Genomic DNA, 19,323 nt, shown 5'->3' on the forward strand with positions numbered 1-19,323 from the left:
TGTTAATTCATTTAAAAAAAAAAAATTATAAAAAAAAAAAACAATTTTTATCACAAATTGCGATTTACTGACATGATGATTATAATTATATAAATCATGCACGAAAACGGAAGTTGAAAATATCTATTTACTTTTGTCATAACTAAAATCTATGTATGTCCATTGTACTATTTGTTGTTATTACGACTCGTTAGTATCATCACCGACTCATCGATCTTTATAAAAAAATTGATATAGCTTCGCTGATGTATCGTTACGCTGTTTATTGTATCGTATACGATGTATTGTCTACTAGAATTAACTCTATAATCCATAAATTAGACTATTGCTCTTCAAATATTATTATTAACTACAGCAATTTAACAGTAATAAGTAATTGGTAATAATTTTAAAAAATAGAATCAATATAAAATATATGCAAAATTATTTATTGAAATTTGTTATTTTTATGACGGCAATTTTTTTTTTATAAACTATGTTGCAATACTGTTACGTAGCGAAACATGTGGCTTACTTAGATTTTATGCGTTTTTGAGTGAATCCTATATTTAGAATGAGATCAAATCGTTATTTAAAAAAAAAAAAAATATTCTTATGAAATACAAAAAACAATTTTTTTAATTAGTAATTTTTGATTTTAAAAATTAATAAATAATAATAAAATTAAATTAATTAATTAATAGATCAAATAATTAACAGAAATTTTTTTGATACCAAAACCGACGTCTAATAATTTTTAGTTTTTTTTCAAAACGATAAATTATGAAGAAAAAAAATATTTAAAGAAATTGCACTAATAGTTTTTTGAATTTTCTACATGTGCATTTTAAAAAATTTTTTTTTGGTCATTCATTTATTGAAAACAAAAATACAAAAATTGTTAATCGTCTGTTAACTTATGATCCTGGAGTCAGCAAACGATTACAAATTTTCGGATTTTTTTTCAACAAATTGATCAGAAAAAAAAAATAAAAAATGCACATGTAGAAAATTTAAAAAACTACAGGTGCAATTTTTTCAAATTTTTTTTTATTTATAATTTACCGTCTAAAATAAAATCCAAAAATTATTAGACGTCTGCTAACTTCAGTATCATGTGAACTTTAGGATCATAAAAAAAAAAATATACAAGTAAATATTTATTAATATCATACACTATTTAAAACATTATTTTTATCCCACATGACACATTACAATAATTGAACAATTACTTCTAAAAATACTTCAGTTACAACTTGACGTTTTCTTTATTAATTATCATCATAAAAATCATTCCATAATTTTTCTTCAAGTTCATCAATAAAAGTTAAATGATCTAAGCTAATAAAAAAAAATCTGTTTAGAATACATCCTTTTTAATGAAGTAAAGATAATAAAAAAAAAATTAGTCAATCATATACGTCACTCATTAAAAAAAAAAAAAAACCCGTAGTTATTATCGTTAATCGTATTAGTTGTTTATCTTATTTCATTTTGTGTTCCTTGAAAATTAATATCTTATGACTTATGACGCTAATACACAGTATGTTTGATCACGATGACAACCATCGTGATGATAATGACCTACATGTGTAGTAATTTGTATGTTGGATGTAACCAACAATTTTACATGATCATATTTTATAAATCTTCATTTTATGTTTAAACATTTCTATGAATTAATAAGATTAGCCTTGTAAAAAAAAAATAGATATTAAGCATTCAAGATTTGACGTTCGGCCTTCGTAAAGCCTTCGTAAATTTTTGTTTTGTTTACAACAATAGGGTAAAATAATAATAATAATTTATCATACTTATGCTATATCTTTTTTTTATTAATTTTTATTCCTTTCCTAACTGGTAATGTAAAAGTCAATGAAAACTGATGTTCGGTATTCTCAGGATTTAACAGCTCGGAGCCGGTTGAATCCAGTTAAATCCAGTTTGTCATACACATGATATTACCTGAATATTCTGGGTGTGCAGTGGAATTTATATCAATTTTTTTGAAACAATATTTATCGGTATTATTATTATTTATAATGACAATAATTAATATTAATTATTGTTTTGTGTAGAAATAAAACCGCGAATTTTTTATTTTGATAAATCGCGGGCTGACTCATTTGAAATTTTATTACAAATAAATTATGGCAGAGATAAAAAATAAATAAATTAATGGTTGGGTTTAAAATTTTTGGAATTGATGTGAGGAAACAGATAACAGAAATTGGGCCTTTCCTGAAATTATAGTTTTAATGTATGTAATTTATAAGAAATTGGGTACTTTAATTTGATTAGGATCTTATCAATTAAATAGGTTATTGACGTGTTAGTCAGTATATTAGAGATATCTATCGCTTCAATGTTAAATAGATAAAATTTTTAAGACATGAAAAGAGAAAGAAAAGTTTTGATTACTCGATAAGTCGATTTAATTATGTGTCAAACCCTTTTTACAAAAAAACATCCGGTTTCTTATCATGGGTTTTTTTTATTGCTATTTGACATGAGGAAAATATTCTGAGTAATTTTTTAAAATTTATTTATTCATGATTTATACATATATATATTTTTTTATTGAATAATTCATATGGTAGATATGTTTTGTTGGTCGATAATCGGGATTTGAAAGTTGGGATCGCGGTGACACCTGTTGATTAAATGTCTTACTGTTTATCAAACTTTATTTGAAGATATAGATATGAATTATTGGCACTATTATTCAAAATTAATAAACTGGGAAAATTATTGGGTTTTGTTAAATGGTTTATTTTTATTGGTAATTTTATTTATGGAAAGTTCTGTCTAGACCATGGATTTATAGAAAAAAAATCATTTTTTATGTATTCGGTTTAAAAATTAAATTCTGGCTAAACTATTCAAGATACGACTAAAAAGTATCGAATTGATTTTACAGTAAATTAAATTTTTTACAAAAAAGACCTCGATTAATTTTCACGTAAATTCGTTCCAAAGCCATCGGGAAAAATTATTTTTTTTTCAGTGAAATGTATGTTTCGTCGTTTCTAACAGTTTTCTGAGCTCGAAGAGAAAAAATTTTTTTTCATTCGCTTCTGTGGGCTAGTATTTTTTTAGAAGACTTGCCGATACCCTCCGAGGCCTCAAAACATCCACTGTACGTCTTAATTTTGATCAGGACCGCCGTCTAAGAAATTCTATGGAAAATCTAGATTCAGGGCTCGGTGCTAAGAAAAAAATTTTTTTTCTTTATTTCTATGTGCTAGTGTTCTTCTAGAAGACTTGTCTGATATCCCCGAGGCCTCTAAACATCCACCGGTCTAAGAAATTCTCGAAATACTCAAAAACAGTGGGAAGTTTTCGCGTTTTCCCGCAGGGTCAACCGTTTTTCAGATTTTTTTTAATGCTAAAAATAGAAATTTTGATTTAACTATCAAAGATATGTAAAAAAAGTATAGAAACAACTTTACAACAAATTAAATTCTTTACAAAAAAAGTCCTTATCAATTATCAGCTAAGTCCAATAGTTTATATGGGAGGGATTTTTGACTAATAATAATTTTTCATTACCAAACATTTATTGAATTTTCCAACTGCAGCTATGCCTTAAAATACTATACCTAATAATTTTACACTACGACATGTGATCCCTATAAATTGATCCCACCGGCATCTGATCCCATCGACATTCAGTTGAAAACGACGACGATAAAGGTTTTGAAGATGATGATAATTACAGTTATTAAAATTTTGATTAAACTGATGAATTAGAAGATCAGTTGTCAGTCTGATCTAATCTATGGGATCATTTGTCGTGTGATCACTTGTCGGGAATCAGTTGCCATGGAACCGTTTTTCCTTAGTTTCAAAAACAGTCGACAATAAATTTTCATAAAGTCAACTGTCAAATTACTTATAGTTTAAAAAATCTTCCCAACAACATTCTGCTTCAATTTTCAAACATTCTTCAAGTAAATAATCATTAAAAAAAAAAATTGAATTAAATTGAACATTCATTTAAATTAAAATTTATATATTTAATGAATATATACATGAATATACATTTTTATTAAAACAATTCATACGATGATTTACAATAAATTTGAATAATTATATTTATGGCTATGATTTAATTATTATAATTACACTTCTACATTATTACATATTTTGGCAAATGTTTTTTATTTTTTTTTTCACTTGGAATCTATTATTTATCATTTTAATAATATTATTAAAAAATTACATATGCATCAATCATATCCTATATATTTGTTTCCTATTAAAGATATATATATATATATAAATATATGACAATTGGAATAATATATATTTTATTGTAATTCAATACTGACGACGTTTCAAATTGTATAAATAGTCGTTATAAAAAAAAAGTAAAATTGAGTATACAACAAAAATGTACTGCAATGTAAATATTATATATCATAAAATCATTAATATAATATATATCTTCTAACAAACAAAATATTTTTAAATCACATTAATAATAAATATACAATTCAATCTTAAACGGTAACTTTTAACAGAATTCAAATATTAAAATCTGCATCATATAATTCCATAAAAAATATATATATATTTTTTGAGCCAGCTTTTATTCATTCGTCCTTTAATTAAAGTCGATGAATATTTAGTTCTTTTTTCAATAAAAAAAAAGTTTTATTAACAAATTGCAACAAAATTTTGTTAAATTTAAATTAACGCGGCCTGGTAATTTTTAGTATTTACATGAAAAAATTAATAGAGAGTCCAAATATATTAATAGTAATCTTATAATAATTATTTAATACTTCATAACAATAATCGAATTATAACGAGTATTTTTTATCAACTTTTTTTATTCCAATTGCTATTAATTTTTAAATAAATCATTTTTTAAAATTAAATTAGGAAGATCAATAAAATTTTTTACTGTTTAATTGTCTAGTGTAAATGGATTGACAGGACTCAGTTTCTTGAAATTTTGTTGAAAGTAGGGTAGAAGTACCATTTGGCCACTGCTTCATTTTTGGACATGACATTGAATGCTTTATTTTTATTAATAAAAGATTTTTCTTTATAAAGTCAAATTTCCATTTTAATAGTGGGATAAAAATTTCTTTGAACGCATGGAAAAAATTAATTGTCATTGTGTCTTTAACAAATTATTTTATTAAAATTTTTTAAGGTCCAAAACTGGTCCGAAGGTGGCCAAAAAGGGCATCTCTACCCTATAAAGTGACGGTGTGCTATATTTTAGTAGACTTTAGGATAAAGGTACCGTTTTTGGCCACTTTAGGGCCAGTTTTGGACACCTGAAAAATTCAAATAATTAATCCGTAAAAGACGCAATGACAGAATTTATTTTTTCCATGCGTTCAAAGAAACTTTTATCCCACTATTAAAATGAAAATTTTATTTTACACTTTTTCATTAATTAAAATAAAGTAGTAAATGTCCAAAAATGGAGCAATGACCACAAACGGTACCTCTACCCTATATAAGAACAAAACATAACTTGTTTTTTTTTTTTTTTGAATAAATTCTGTTCAATTGTCAGCGACTAAAAAAATTGAAATTTTAATTAATGCAAAAATTGCGCGAGCAAAACAATCTAACAAATAATTTAAAGAAATAATTAAAAATTTGATGGTATTCAAAAATAATTTTCTTATTTCTATTGGAAGAAAATAATTGCTAATTATTTTATAAAGATTTATTTGAATTTAATCACTTATCAGGTGATTTTTTTTAGTTACTATTCTGCGTATTTACAACTCATGCAGTTGCTCTTCAAAAAAAATGCTTACTACTTATGTTAAATTTCAAGGCGCCGATTAATTTTTAAAATTTAATTTCAAATTTTTTCGGTTCTTCCAGAAGAAGGGCCTCGATAATTTTATTTTTCTATTCACTCAATTTTTTATAAAGCCTACGAGTCTTCTTTGTATCCATTTTCGTAATCGTCACGGAAAAATTTAAAGAATGTTAAATAAAACAACAATCGATATATTAGTATTCAGAACGTCAATTAAATGTATGCAATAAATTGCGTAGGCAATTTCCCGTGTACATTTACACTCGTAGGCAACAGACCAGTACAATAATTTAATTTTAGTCGACAATGAAACAGTAAAAATTTATGCAGTGCCCAAATACTAACAAAAATATTGCAATCAACTCATATATTCTTCCACAAAATTACAGAAAACTGAACCCGCTTCATTGATTCCTCTCACCGATTTCACACAATTTCTGTGTAACGTCACAATAGGCAGTAATTTTCCATAACTAATAACTTTTCTCCAGACAATAAAACAGTAAAAAAAACAGTACAGTAGTATCGTAATCTGACACCTCGTCAAATAAATAAATTAAAATTTTTTCTAATTAATCTCGATTCCTTATAATTCTTTTCTACAAAAAAAAAAAAAAATAAATAAACGAAACAATTTTTAACAGAATAAAAAATTGTAGCATTAATTCAAATCTCACTGATTTTTTTTTTATATTAATAAAAAAAATAATTATTTGTATCTTCAAATCCTCACAAATTATATAAATAATAATAATAATCATGTGTGAGTGTAAAATACTATAGATTTATAATATCATTTTTATAATTACGAGACATTAAATACGCGCATACATAAATCGTATAAACTAATTTGGCATTGCGCGTTTAATTGTCACATAAAATATATATTATTATTATTATTAATTAGATACTTAAAAAAGTACCGACGTAGATATTTATCATACGAATAGTCGGGGTTTATGACCATTGTATGAAATCGATTATCAATTAATCATAAACACATTACCATCAATTGTTAATATCCGTAATAATATAAATCATCCAACTATATGTTTAATAATTAATTAATTACTTGATTATTTATTGACTTAGATCGTGTTTCCTTGACGTTGATTAATTATTTGTTAATTATTCGATGTTTATTTAGTTATTTATTTTCTTTTATCAAGTGGATTCTAAACCTCCACCAGCAAGTTTTGTGGCGTATAAATTTAATGCCTGAAAAAAATAATGATAATTTATTAAGTTGTGTTATTGCAGATAAATAATTTAAAATAAATGATTACCTTGTAGATAAAAGCATATTGTTCTTTAGTTTGTACAGCACCGGCTCGATCTCGCCGTATGGTGTAAACAACTCGCGGTACATCAACAGTTCGCGTTATTTCGTACTGTCTAATACCCAAATCTAGAGCAATTAGTGTACCAGTTCTACCGGTTCCTGGGCTACAATGAACGACAATTGGCCCAGGTCCACCCCTTTGTAGTGCACGCGCTTCTAGTAATATTGCTATTAGACCAGCTGCATCTGTTTGAACACCATTCGCTGGCCATAAATACCAAATATGAAATACTTCTCTATAAGTATTATTTTCCAAATTCTGAAACAAATAAATTAATTATTAATATAAAGTAAGAGACTGGAGTTCCGTCCCGGGTGGGATTAAGAAACTTCCAATTCCGTCCGGTGGTCAAAAAATGGGCCTAAGTTGCGTCCGATTTCTTTCTCCCTCCCTTACATCATGTGGGGGAGAAATTAATGTTATTGGTGAAAAACATGGAGAGTAAACTAAAGTTTTTCCGTGATATCAGTAATTGATGATTTTGAGCTTTTACTGTTTTGCTATGCGAGGCCCAGTACCTGATCAGGGAACTAGTACCCAATTACTCTTGTATTTGTAAATCTATATTTACTAAAATTTACTAGATATAAATATACTAATATATGGAGTGATTTAGTACTAGTTCCCTGATCGAGTACTAGGTCTTTTGTCTTTAAAGAAAAAAAAAATCGAATTGCGGAACACTGCATTAAAAAAATTTTTATTAAATTGAAAAGTACTCGGACCAAATAACTCACGAGAAAAATAAACCATTTAATAATTACAAATAAAATTTTTTAAAAAATTGCAGTAGCTTAGAATCGTATTTAGTCACTTTTTTTTACACTGTAAAAAATTAGCGGAGTGAACGCGAATTTAATCCGAGGTGAATACGGAGCGGAAGACTGTTTATTTATTTATTCCCCTCGGAGTTAAATTAACTCCGAATGAGAGTTTATTTTAATTCTAAAACTCCGAATGCGAATGAATGCATATTGAAATAAAATCCAGATCACTCCGAAATCATTCAATTGAAAATACAATCTTCCTATTTACTCCGTACTCTCTTAAAATAAAGCAGTGAAAAGTTCTGCAAATCAGTGAATATTCACTGCGAATTGGTCTCAAGTATATTTCTGATTGAATTAGTGAGATACTTGGGACTATTTGTGCAGTGTATATTCATTGATTGGAGTACTCCGCGCTGTATCATTTTAAGAGAGAATGTCAAGTGATTTATTTTTTAAACTCCGAAATTTCGAGTGACGGAGTGAATTCGAATTTAAATAAAATCCGTAATCACTCCGAATTCACTAGTAATTTTTTACATTGTAGTCATTCTATGTGTGTATGTATATAAATATATCAACTCATATACTTGTGGTCATACTTCGGACGTCAACCCTCACCAGAACTCCCATGGAGTTCATTAATTTTTTGTCTTGGGTTATTTATTTCGTTTAATAAAAAAATTATTTATTTAGAGGGAGGGCTAGACAAAATTAAGTATAAAAAAAAATTTATTTCCGCAAATTTTTATTTTTCTGGAGCTGCGCTATTCTATCAAAAATTAAAAAAAAAATTTTTTCGGCAATCAAAATTTATAATAAGCAATAAAAAATTTATGATAATGGTAATGACTATTATGAGTTTGTAGTTAAACTTAATTTATTATATATAAATCTAAAGATGTGTATCGTAATTATAATCATCAGAATAGTAAATAAAAGTAATTGAAACACCTTGATAATTATAAGTATTGCTCGGAATGTGAAGTTAATTTAAATTATTCATATTAAAAGTGATAGTTGATAATTAAATAGTAGAGAATGATTCTCATGCAGCATAACAGAATTATTTATGAATGCACTATGAGAACTATTATTATCTTAAATAATAATTATACTCATGTAAATAATGAAGTAAGAGTTATTTTTTTTAATTGTCAAGAGTTAATCGGACACTTTAAATAATTAACTTTAAAAGAAATTATCTTTAATTTGTCGTCATTAGCATATCTGTTTCGGTCACTAAGCGAGTATAAGTAAATTTAAAAAACTTATCATTATTAAATTTAACTCTCTGATGAACAAAATCATAGGACGTACAGTTTTTGATTAAATATCTTTATTTCTAAAAAAATGTACTTTGTATTTCTGACTAATTACTAAGTATATATGGGAGGGGATCGAAAAAATTAATGTTTAAAATCACACAAATTTTTTATTTTGGGAAAAATGGGGTGGCTTCAAAAAAATGAAAAAAAAAAAAAAAAAAAAAAAAAAAAATTTACGGCTCTAACTTAGATACAGTCGACTATCCATCATAAGCCTGCCCTTCAAAAGCCTCTTCCCCTCAATCGGAGTTACTGAGTCCAAACAGTTTCCCCACTTAACCACTCTAAAGAGTTTCGTACTAGAGAACCCGTTATAAGCCTCCGTTAAAATTGTCTAAATTATAAACTAACAATAGGAAAAAATATCCAAATTAATGATGAAAATTTACTATCTATGTTTCGCGGATAATAATTTAATCATTATTAAGTAAAATATAATTTATTATTCATAATTGTAATCATTAATTACATCCAAAGCTTCTGTTACAATTGAAAAGTTTTATTGAGCATTAAGTTGATCAATAAAATTATTATTTTAATTATTACTGTAATCAATACCGTTGTCATTATAATTTTTTGCATTTAAATTATTATTAGTGTAAAAAGATAAGTATTTATTTTAGCGCCATAAGCACCAGGAAAATCGGGATAGTCGCGTATGTAACAAAATGTAAATATGACGTTTAAAATGATATAAAATAAAACAGGCTTATAACGGGTAGTCGAGAACAAAACTAAACGCGCGGTAGTGGGAAGACTGAAATTACAAGAAAAATTTCCCCTACGTCTCCTAGACCAGGCTTATGACGGGTAGTCGAGTGTAATTACATTTTTATAAATGTTTGGACATAAATTAAAAAATAAAAATGAATTTACCTTTAAATGTATTGTAGAAATCGCATATTTCTCTTTGGTCTCTCGTTTTTTTAACGTCACTTGATAGTCTCCGTAAAGACGATGGCAATCGGTAACTTCTGACGGCGGTATATACTCAGAACACTTATCCACACCATTTTCAATGAGATCGGTAAGCATAATAATGACTTTAGACTGCTGTTCCCATATCATTCGCCAAAAATCGGTCACTGTCGACTCCATTGGCGCTTGACACGCGATGTAATATTTAGTAGCGTTTTTAGGACCGCGTACGTAACTTGCATTGATGTATTCACTCAGTGGATCATTGTTGATTTTCATAAGAGGCACACGTGTCTCTGGTAGAGGCACTACATTTGCGTATCTATTTTTAACTTCCGCACCAGGTGGTAATTCATCTATACGCGCTGAAACCTGTGGTATGCCTGTGAACTCCTCGTATATTGCATTTTGTTCATTACAGAATGCCGATAGACCAGCAAAATTTAATGGATGTGATGGAATTACCGTCTGAAATTATTTTTTATTTTATTTTAACACAATCATAACATTCTCTTCATATAAAAACATTTTAATTACAAAGTTTTTTTTTTTTTTAATTTTCAAATCACATAATTTTTTTTTACAAAATAATTATTAATTATTGTCCCAATATTAATTTATTTCTTTACAAAAAGTTATTTATAAATAAATTCATTACATTTTTTTTTATTTTTAAAATATTTGTGGTGATGATATACTTTTTCTAAATTACACGCAGAGAATTTTTGAGTAAAAATTACCCATTAATTTGGTACTGTAAGGACATCTAGCCAGTAGTTAAATTTTTACTATGTTGTTAGTAGAAATTGCACTTCATTTACATGCTATCGAGTAGTCCCGAGTCAAAAAACAAATTCTAGTTTAATCCTCAAAAACCGCAATTCCTTTGATGTTTCATTTGCCGCCCAGAAAGTAACTCTACTTTAGTACTAAAAATCCTCAATGAGAACTCTGAGGTCTAAAAGCGAATAATTTATCGATTTTAAATTATAAGTAAGACCTCAAAATTCTCAACGAATGAAAAGTTACATTTCGGAATTTGAAAAATTTTAGATAGAAAAAGAGAGGGGAGAGAATACGTTGAATGAGACTTTTGAGGTTCAAATGTCGATGAAATTATTCCTGTATGTTTTGAGTATTTTGAGGCTCTAATCCAGATTATGTTATTCCAGTTTAGTCCTCAAAGTGGTAAAGTTGGTCGTAACTACTACTCTGAGGACTAAACTAGGATAACTTTCTGTACTGCTGTCAATCTTAAAATTCTAAATTGATCCTCAAAAACTTTATTGAAAACTTTGAGACTTAAATCCGAATTTGTTTTTTGACTCGGGGTATATTTTACAATGTGCATGGGAGAAATTAAGATATTTACCACATGTCCTCACAGTATCAAATTTTTACTAAAAATTTTTCTGCGTGTAGATATTTACTTCAAATAAAAAATAATTTAAAAAATTACAGTCTGTTAAATTATTAATTTATAGGCTTGTTTATTTAAAAAAAAAAAAAAAGTTACAATAAAGTCAACAGTTAAGAAAACTATTTTATTTATTGAACAGAGTTATTAAAAAAAAAATTATTTAATTAATTATTACTCACAGAATCTTCAAAAGTTGGGTTTCCATAACTACGTTTAGATGCTCGTGCAGCCCCTTTACGTCTAACACTATTATAAGCTGAAACGCTGTCCAAACTGTAAGCATCTAAAGAGACTGGTCGACATCTTTCCCCGTAATTAAATCTCGTTTGACGTTTTCTCATAATAAACTAAAAAATTAATAATTATAACTTTTAACGCCGCTTCAAAATTCTCTTTACAAAACAGAACATCAAAAGCCAGTTTCCATTTATTTTTGCTTTATTTTTATTTTTATATACATGACGTAGATTCAAATAACCGTACGTATATTCCAATAGAATTAAAAACTTTGAAAAAGACTTTTTTTTTCCCAACTTTTATCGTGCGATAGAATTTCCTGTAGAACTTTTGATCAAAGGTTTGGTTTGCTTTGATGGGGACAAAAAAATTGTAAGAGGGATTTAAAAAAAAAATATTGAGTAGTCTTTAGATGATGAAATTTTTCTTTTAAAAACCGGGTAGTATGAGCTTTTTATTTAAATTAATTTAGTAAAAATAATTAGTAGTGAAAAAAAAGAAGACTTACAAGTAAGCTGGCTAAGAGAACGAGGCATACAAAAGCCACACAAGAAACCACGATTACTGCAATAGCATTTCCGGAATCTCCATCTTGTACTAATTGGAAACTGCGAATCTATATATATTTTTAAAATTATTTTATTAATTATCAGTTATTTTATAAAAATAGAACAATACAACTTTTTAAAATTAAAAATATATATCATGTAGTATAAAAATATATTTTTTAATCAACGGATCGTAAAACCTGGGGTTTAATATTTTAGGTCACGTTCTTTACATCAAAAATTTTATTAAAAGTTGTATATATTTTTCAATATAATTTTTAAGTATGAAGACTAAAAAGTTTGTGATCTCATAAGCTAGACATTTACGAGGTTTTTACGTTACTTTTATATAACACAAAATAACTTACAGTCAAAAGAGATTCGAACGGTCGTTGACTGTACAAATTTGGCAGATTCTGCGTCATTGTTGCGTCAAAATTACCGTTTTCATCAATAACGTACAGAAGAATCGTCGATAAAATTAACTCTATTTGATTATTTTTGGCAGCGATTTCAGTGCACGGATTTTTTTGAAATATTATTTGGCTCGCGGAGACCGGCCTGTAAAAAAAAGTAATTTATCTCTCTCTGAAATTTGATTAAAAACCCAGTAAATCATAAAAAACTAACTTTTCCATCCCAGCAGTGAGTAAATTAGCAAGTGATTGTTTGAGTGCAGGTAAATGTTGACAAATGTCAGACCAAGTGCCCTCGACGACTATTCTGACAAGTAAAGTGACATCTCCAGGAGTAAAACGTTGTACGTCGTCCTCAGTGACAACTTGAACTGACCCAACTGTAGTAGTAATATTATCTTCAATATTTGTAACAACCGTACTATTATTACTCTCTATTTTAGTGCTCGTCATCTCGTCAGCATTTAATCCCGTTGAACTTGTCACATTCAATGTACTCATCGTTGTATTTAATTCATCTACTGTCGTTTCCACTGGGCTCGTCATACTACTACTATTATTATCATTGTCAATTATTTCAGTTGTTAATAACGACTCGGTAGTCGACGAGATATTGTTTGAATTATTTGTCTCATTATCAGTCAATTCTTTCGTAACATTTAATTCCATTCCAATCGTCGTACCTTCGGTATCTGAATTTGTTGTATCATCAGTACTTGAGTAATCGAAATTTTTAGTTGTATAACTTGTAGTATCTGTTAAAATACTTTCTGTTGTTGTTAATAATTCATCTGTGCTACTATTTGAATCCTTCGTAATACTTTCAGTTGTATTTATTTCCATTGTGTTATTACTCATTGACGTGTTAAATAAATCCGGCATTAAAGTCGTTGAAATATTCTTCTTAACATCATCATTATTGCTGATAAATGTTGATGAAGTAGTGTCATTAAGTCCAACAAACTCATATTCAACAGCGGAGGTTGTACTTTCAGGTAAATCGATTCCACGTCCGCTTGAATTAAATGTCAATGTCTCTGAGCTGGAAAAGTTTTTCGATGTAGTATTCGACATCGTCGTAGTAGATGTTACTGGCGATAAAGTTGTTTCCGACATTATCGTACTCGTTATTTCCAATTTATTTGTCGTGATGCCGGAAGTTGTTACGTCCTCGTCGACGTCAAACGACGGTGCTGGAGATGTTGGAGCCGAAGTTGAAATTAATTGAATCCCCTCGGGTTTTATGGAAGACGAAGAAGAGTTTAAATTAGTTGCCTCTAAGGGTTTTTTAATATAACTTGTTGTTAGTTTATAATTTGTTGTATCGTTTATTGTTTTATCTTTATCATTTGATTCTGTTTCATTTATTGCCGTTATTTCACTGTCTGATTTTATATCAACGTTTTGTTCAGTTGTATTATTAACATTTAAATTTATTTTTGAATTGTTTTCTGTTGTTTCAATAATTGGTCTCTCGCTTGTCACCATTTCGGTAAATGTTGAATTTTTTTTATCAATATTTTCAATATTTAAACCGTTGCTACTCAAATCTAGTGCACTTTTACGTTCTATTACTTCTTCGGGATTACGAGGAATGTCATTGACATTATCCTTTATTTTTAAATTATCGTTATTATTATTCAATGTTGTATTTATTGCTGCAGCAGGAATCGATTTGACAGTAACCGACGACAATGAAGAGGATGACGGCGATAATAATGACGAATCTGTCAATATTTTAGTCGTATTACTAGAACGTTTCAAATTAACTGGTTTTGTTTGGATGTTATTATTAATAACCGAGGATTCGGTAATGAGTAATTTTTTATCATCTTCTTTGTTCTTATTGATCGTATTTTCAAAGGTATAAATTTCATCGGTTTCTTTATTAAAATTAATATCAGTTGATTTTTTATCATTTATGAGATTAACAGCTGAATTATTAACCGTGACAGCTGGTGATGTTTTAAAATAAGGATACGGCTTAAAGTCTTTTGTTAAATTAACATCAGTATTTTCTTTTGTAGAACCAATAGCTTTCTCTTCTGTACTACTAAACCGATTGGCACCACCGAATGATATCGTGCGACCTTTTGGCGTTAAATCTTTTTCTTCATCATCATTTTTATCAATTTCTTTGTCTCTATTTTTACTTCTATCGATCTCTTTTTCTAAATTATCATCCAACTTGTCACCATTTTTATTAACTTCCTTCACTTCTTTTTCTTCAATTTCTTTGTCGACATTTTTATCAACCGCTTTGTCATCAATTTTCTCATAATTACTTTTGACTTCAGTTTTTTCAACATTTTTCCCATCATCGTAAACTTTATCCGTTTTATTATCAATAATTTCCGTTTCGCTGAAATCTGATGGCAATTTCTGTACCTGAATCCGCTCAATACCTTCAAGACTATTCAATTTCGTAGCAGAAGTATTTATTATTTCAACTTGATCATCAAAATTTTTCAATTTCTCAACTTTATTTTTATTTACTTTATTATTCTTGTTGTTTATCATGACAGCATCTTCGTGTATTTCTTTCTTCTGGCCTTTGTAATTAACTTGAGTATCATTAATTAACGAAACAACACCATAATCATTAATCACTCCGGGTGTTGTTGCTTCACGTGATTCCAATTCCTCTTCAAAATTGTCTTCATCATTGTCGTTATTATTGTTATCGTCATCTGTATCAATATTTAGTTCAGACAACTCATGGCTGTTTGTGTCAGGAATTTTATGCCCATTTGGTGAAATTAATTGTTCAAAAAAATGTTTCTTCGATTGGTTATAACTATTAATTTTATCATTTTTATCAGTCTTCAGTAAATCAATTTTTTGTAACTTTGTTGTCGTTTTATTATTACTATTATTATTATTATTATAACTATTATTTAAATTTGAATATTTATCTTGATAATTAAATTTTCTTTGGTTATTTTGTATATTGGATTGTAATGAGTCACGTGTATCAACACTAGATTCAGTAGTTATTTTAGCTGTGGAGGAATGGAAAGGTGTTTGACGTTCTCTATCATTTTTCAAGGCTGGCAAATGCGCAAACACATCAACTTCTTGATCAGCTAACGTTTTACGTAAGATTGTTGTACTGTTTCCTGATAGTAATTCGTAATCTTTCGTGTTTTCTGTTGTTTTGCTTATGATTTCTGGTGTTATGGACTCGACCGTTGTCTGTGATTGAGATTTTGTTGTTAATAACAGCAATAGTACACCTGAAAAATAAATACTTTTTTTTATTTACTTATTTATCTTCAAATACTGGATTTTTCTTTATCAATTCTTTGAACTCTACGTGATGTTTTTAATTTTGAATCATTTTTCAGATAAACTATGAGTTGGAAACGAAAACGTGTTTTATCATTAGTTTTTTTTTTTTAAAGAAAAATAAATAAAATCTGCGTTTACTTTTAATGATTATTAATTTGTAAGTTTCTAAGAACAAGTTTTTCAGAGTTGAGCATTTTTTTATATCATGGTATTAAAAAAATATGTAGTTGATAATAATTATCAGGTTGACGTGCATATAAAGATAAAAAGTATTAAGTTTTTTGTTGTTTTTATTTAAATGTAGATGTTTAAAAAAAATTATTTACAATGTTTAAGCAGCGTGAACGTTAAAAGTAAGTTTCTAAGTGAACATAGTTTAAAGTACATAAAGTCTAACAGTACTTTGTACTCTTACTTCACCGAGCCATCGCGAATTATTTAAAGCTGACCGTCTACTCTTACAATTTATTTTTTTTTTTTATCTTTTCTACGTTTCCTTTCTTATTTTTATTTTATTTTATTTCCAAACGAGATAAGCAAATAACGGGATATATTTTGATGAAATTTTAAAACAATCTTTAGAAATTTAATTTTAAGTCGGGGTAAAATTTGATACGTAATTTCAGAAAAATTTCTAGTCTATTCTTCATTGAAATTTAAGATTTCATGCTGTCGCAAAAAATATAAAAACTTTTTCTATTTATCGTGTTTTTCCAGCCTAAAAATTCTGTGACCTGATCAATGACGCAGCTTTATAGAGCATTGAATTCTCAACAAAAAAACGACAAGTTCGGGTATCAGATAGTTTTCTAGTTACAGATAAGAGGCTGAACTTTAATTTTTTATTGAAAAACGGATAAAATCGCGCGCCACTTCTAGTCTTGACCGTGACGTTATATAAAAAACTTGAATGACAATTTTGTAGGGGATTGCATGGCCTACAAAAAAGGTTTTATAGAAAAAAATGATAAATTTAAAATTAGAAAGTTTAGGTATTTTAGAATAATACAATAAACGAATATTTTTTCAAAGTGGAAAATTTTATGCTCTACAAAACCACGTAGTCAATGAGGACAGAAAACTATTTTTGAGGTAAAGTAACAATGGATAAAAAAAAGCTATGTTTTTTTAATGACGAACATAAAAGTCTGAGCGAGCTTTTAAAATTCAAATTAAGGGTTAACGACTTTTTTTTCAATGGATACTAAATCTGTATATTATCTTGTTTAATTTATGTTCTTTTAAACAACTTAAAGCCTTAAAATGTTTATTCAAACTCCGTAAAAAAAAAGTCAACTCCAAAATTTAAGACAACTTAAAACTCGGTCGAAACTTGATGCGTGCGATCGAAAAGTCCCATGAATTTTTTCAAAATATTAATCCGAATTTCCATGTACCTGAATATCGGAACGTTTTTCGCAAAACGACAATAAAAAATCGAAATGAAAAGTAAAAAATCTATACTGGATCTAAATTTCTGGGTTCCATACCATCATATCCAACGACAAAATAACCGCGACAATATAACCGCGACAAAATAACCGACGACAAAATAACCGAATGACAAAATAACCAAATGACAAAATAACCAAATGACAAAATAACCAAATGACAAAATAACCGCCCTTTCATCATGGTTTTTGTGTGTTTTGTTGTCGGTTATTTTGTCGTCTGTTATTTTGTCGTGGTTATTTTCTCGTTGGATATTTTGTCGCGGATATTTAGTCGTGACACCAATTTCTGAAATATTTCGCGTCAGCCGAAAATGTCAGACCTCCCCCAACTACTCCTTAAGTCAAATTACATAAATTGTTTTCATTTCCGTTTCTAGAAAAACGTTCCGATAGTCAGCTACATGAATTTCCTTTATTTACACATTTTAAAAATTTAATTTGTCAACTAAAAATTCCCTTTCAATTTGTAAGCTCATAGAAAATTTCGTTTTCTCCCAGAAAATTAAAATAAAACATATGTTTCATTGTTTAAATATACCGTATTTACCTGTCCATATTGTTAAGCTAGCATTAATTCTGCGTGTCATTTCACTGTCCTTTGGATCGCTCCATAAAATCTAGAACAATAAAAAAAGAAAACCGTAAATTAACAACAAGATTTTCATTTTATAAATTTTATCACTTTATCATTTACAAGTCAATTAATTATATGTTTAATGTAGACAGGGATTTAAAAAATGCTTCAAAATTTATGAAATAAAAAAAAATTGTGCAGTAGTAATTTTTATCTCTGAGGCGACCTCATTCATATCAAGCAAAGTGTTTAAATCGTAATGGATCGTTATACATGTACTGGCTTTTACCATTACAAAAAAAAGATGAAGATAAAAGGGAAAAAGATAAAAGAGGGAATACAGTGGAAAAATTAAGGGAAATGGAAGCAAGTGAGTGCATCTATTGAGATGTAAATAGAAGTTTAAGTCACCGTGACACATCCGGTCATAGACAAACTACTCCAGTTAATTCTAAATAGTAAAATAACGCACTCGGTTGAATGAAAAATAAAAAAATATAAATAAAGTAGTCGGCAGTATATTTTTTATGAATTTAAATCAGTAATTATTGAAGAGCCGTAACTATGAACATTGATTTATTATAGATAAATATAATAACTGCGTCGCACAGTTAAATTGTGATTAGAATATACATATATATATAGATAATGCAGCTTAAGAATTAGCATTAGCTTAAGACCCTCGACTACTTGGTTAGTCAAGTATGAATATAGAATTACGATTTAATTCTATAGCTAGAGAATGTTAATTTATCGTTAGTTATTCGCTTTTATGTTATGTCGTTTAATAATTCTAAGATAAATTTATTTATCCTTCTCAGTAAATTATTTATTTATTTAATTGAATATATATAAATGGAGGTAAATAACTAAATATGATAAAATATTTATGTCACAAGATGTTTACGGAACTCTCAAAGAGGATGCTCCACTAACTTGTATCCAAGTTCTGTCGTGTCTTTCTTCCTACAAAACGAGGCGAGAAGACCGTTAGCTACGGAAGGTGACAATCTATACGTATATATAAATATATAGGGAAGCCAGATAAAATAGGGTATCAATATTTTATTTTTTTTTTACGATTCAAATTTTAAATTACGGTTACTTATTTTTTCTTCAATTACTAAATTTAAATTAATTACGGAAACAGAGTTGAAGAAATTGAAGATATTCGATCCCTTTTTTTGTGATTCGAAAATATTCATTTTAAAGTGAAAAAATAAAAACGAAAAAAAAAATCTGGTCTTTTAA

General features: G+C 27.9%; 1 protein-coding gene across 3 annotated transcripts in view; it reads right to left on the minus strand.

Moving 5' to 3' along the window:
- Positions 1 to 4,305: 4,305 nt before the first annotated feature.
- LOC130672326 (receptor-type tyrosine-protein phosphatase zeta) overlaps positions 4,306 to 19,323 on the minus strand; it is a 30,445-nt gene continuing 15,427 nt past the window's right edge. For 2 of the 3 annotated variants that reach the window (XM_057476849.1, XM_057476851.1), the window contains exons 2-9: positions 18,046 to 18,115; positions 12,968 to 15,989; positions 12,706 to 12,898; positions 12,298 to 12,405; positions 11,732 to 11,899; positions 10,091 to 10,600; positions 7,063 to 7,377; positions 4,307 to 6,994 (exon numbers count right to left, since the gene is read on the minus strand). In XM_057476849.1, the coding sequence (XP_057332832.1) occupies positions 6,941 to 6,994; positions 7,063 to 7,377; positions 10,091 to 10,600; positions 11,732 to 11,899; positions 12,298 to 12,405; positions 12,706 to 12,898; positions 12,968 to 15,989; positions 18,046 to 18,085 (4,410 nt within the window). In that variant the 5' untranslated portion in view covers positions 18,086 to 18,115 and the 3' untranslated portion in view covers positions 4,307 to 6,940. Of the gene's footprint in view, positions 6,995 to 7,062; positions 7,378 to 10,090; positions 10,601 to 11,731; positions 11,900 to 12,297; positions 12,406 to 12,705; positions 12,899 to 12,967; positions 15,990 to 18,045; positions 18,116 to 18,483; positions 18,517 to 19,323 lie in introns of those variants that run through there. The other variant, XM_057476848.1, reaches the window with a different exon arrangement.

This window comes from Microplitis mediator, chromosome 7 (genome assembly GCF_029852145.1).
Source record: "Microplitis mediator isolate UGA2020A chromosome 7, iyMicMedi2.1, whole genome shotgun sequence".
Classification (NCBI taxonomy): domain Eukaryota; kingdom Metazoa; phylum Arthropoda; class Insecta; order Hymenoptera; family Braconidae; genus Microplitis; species Microplitis mediator.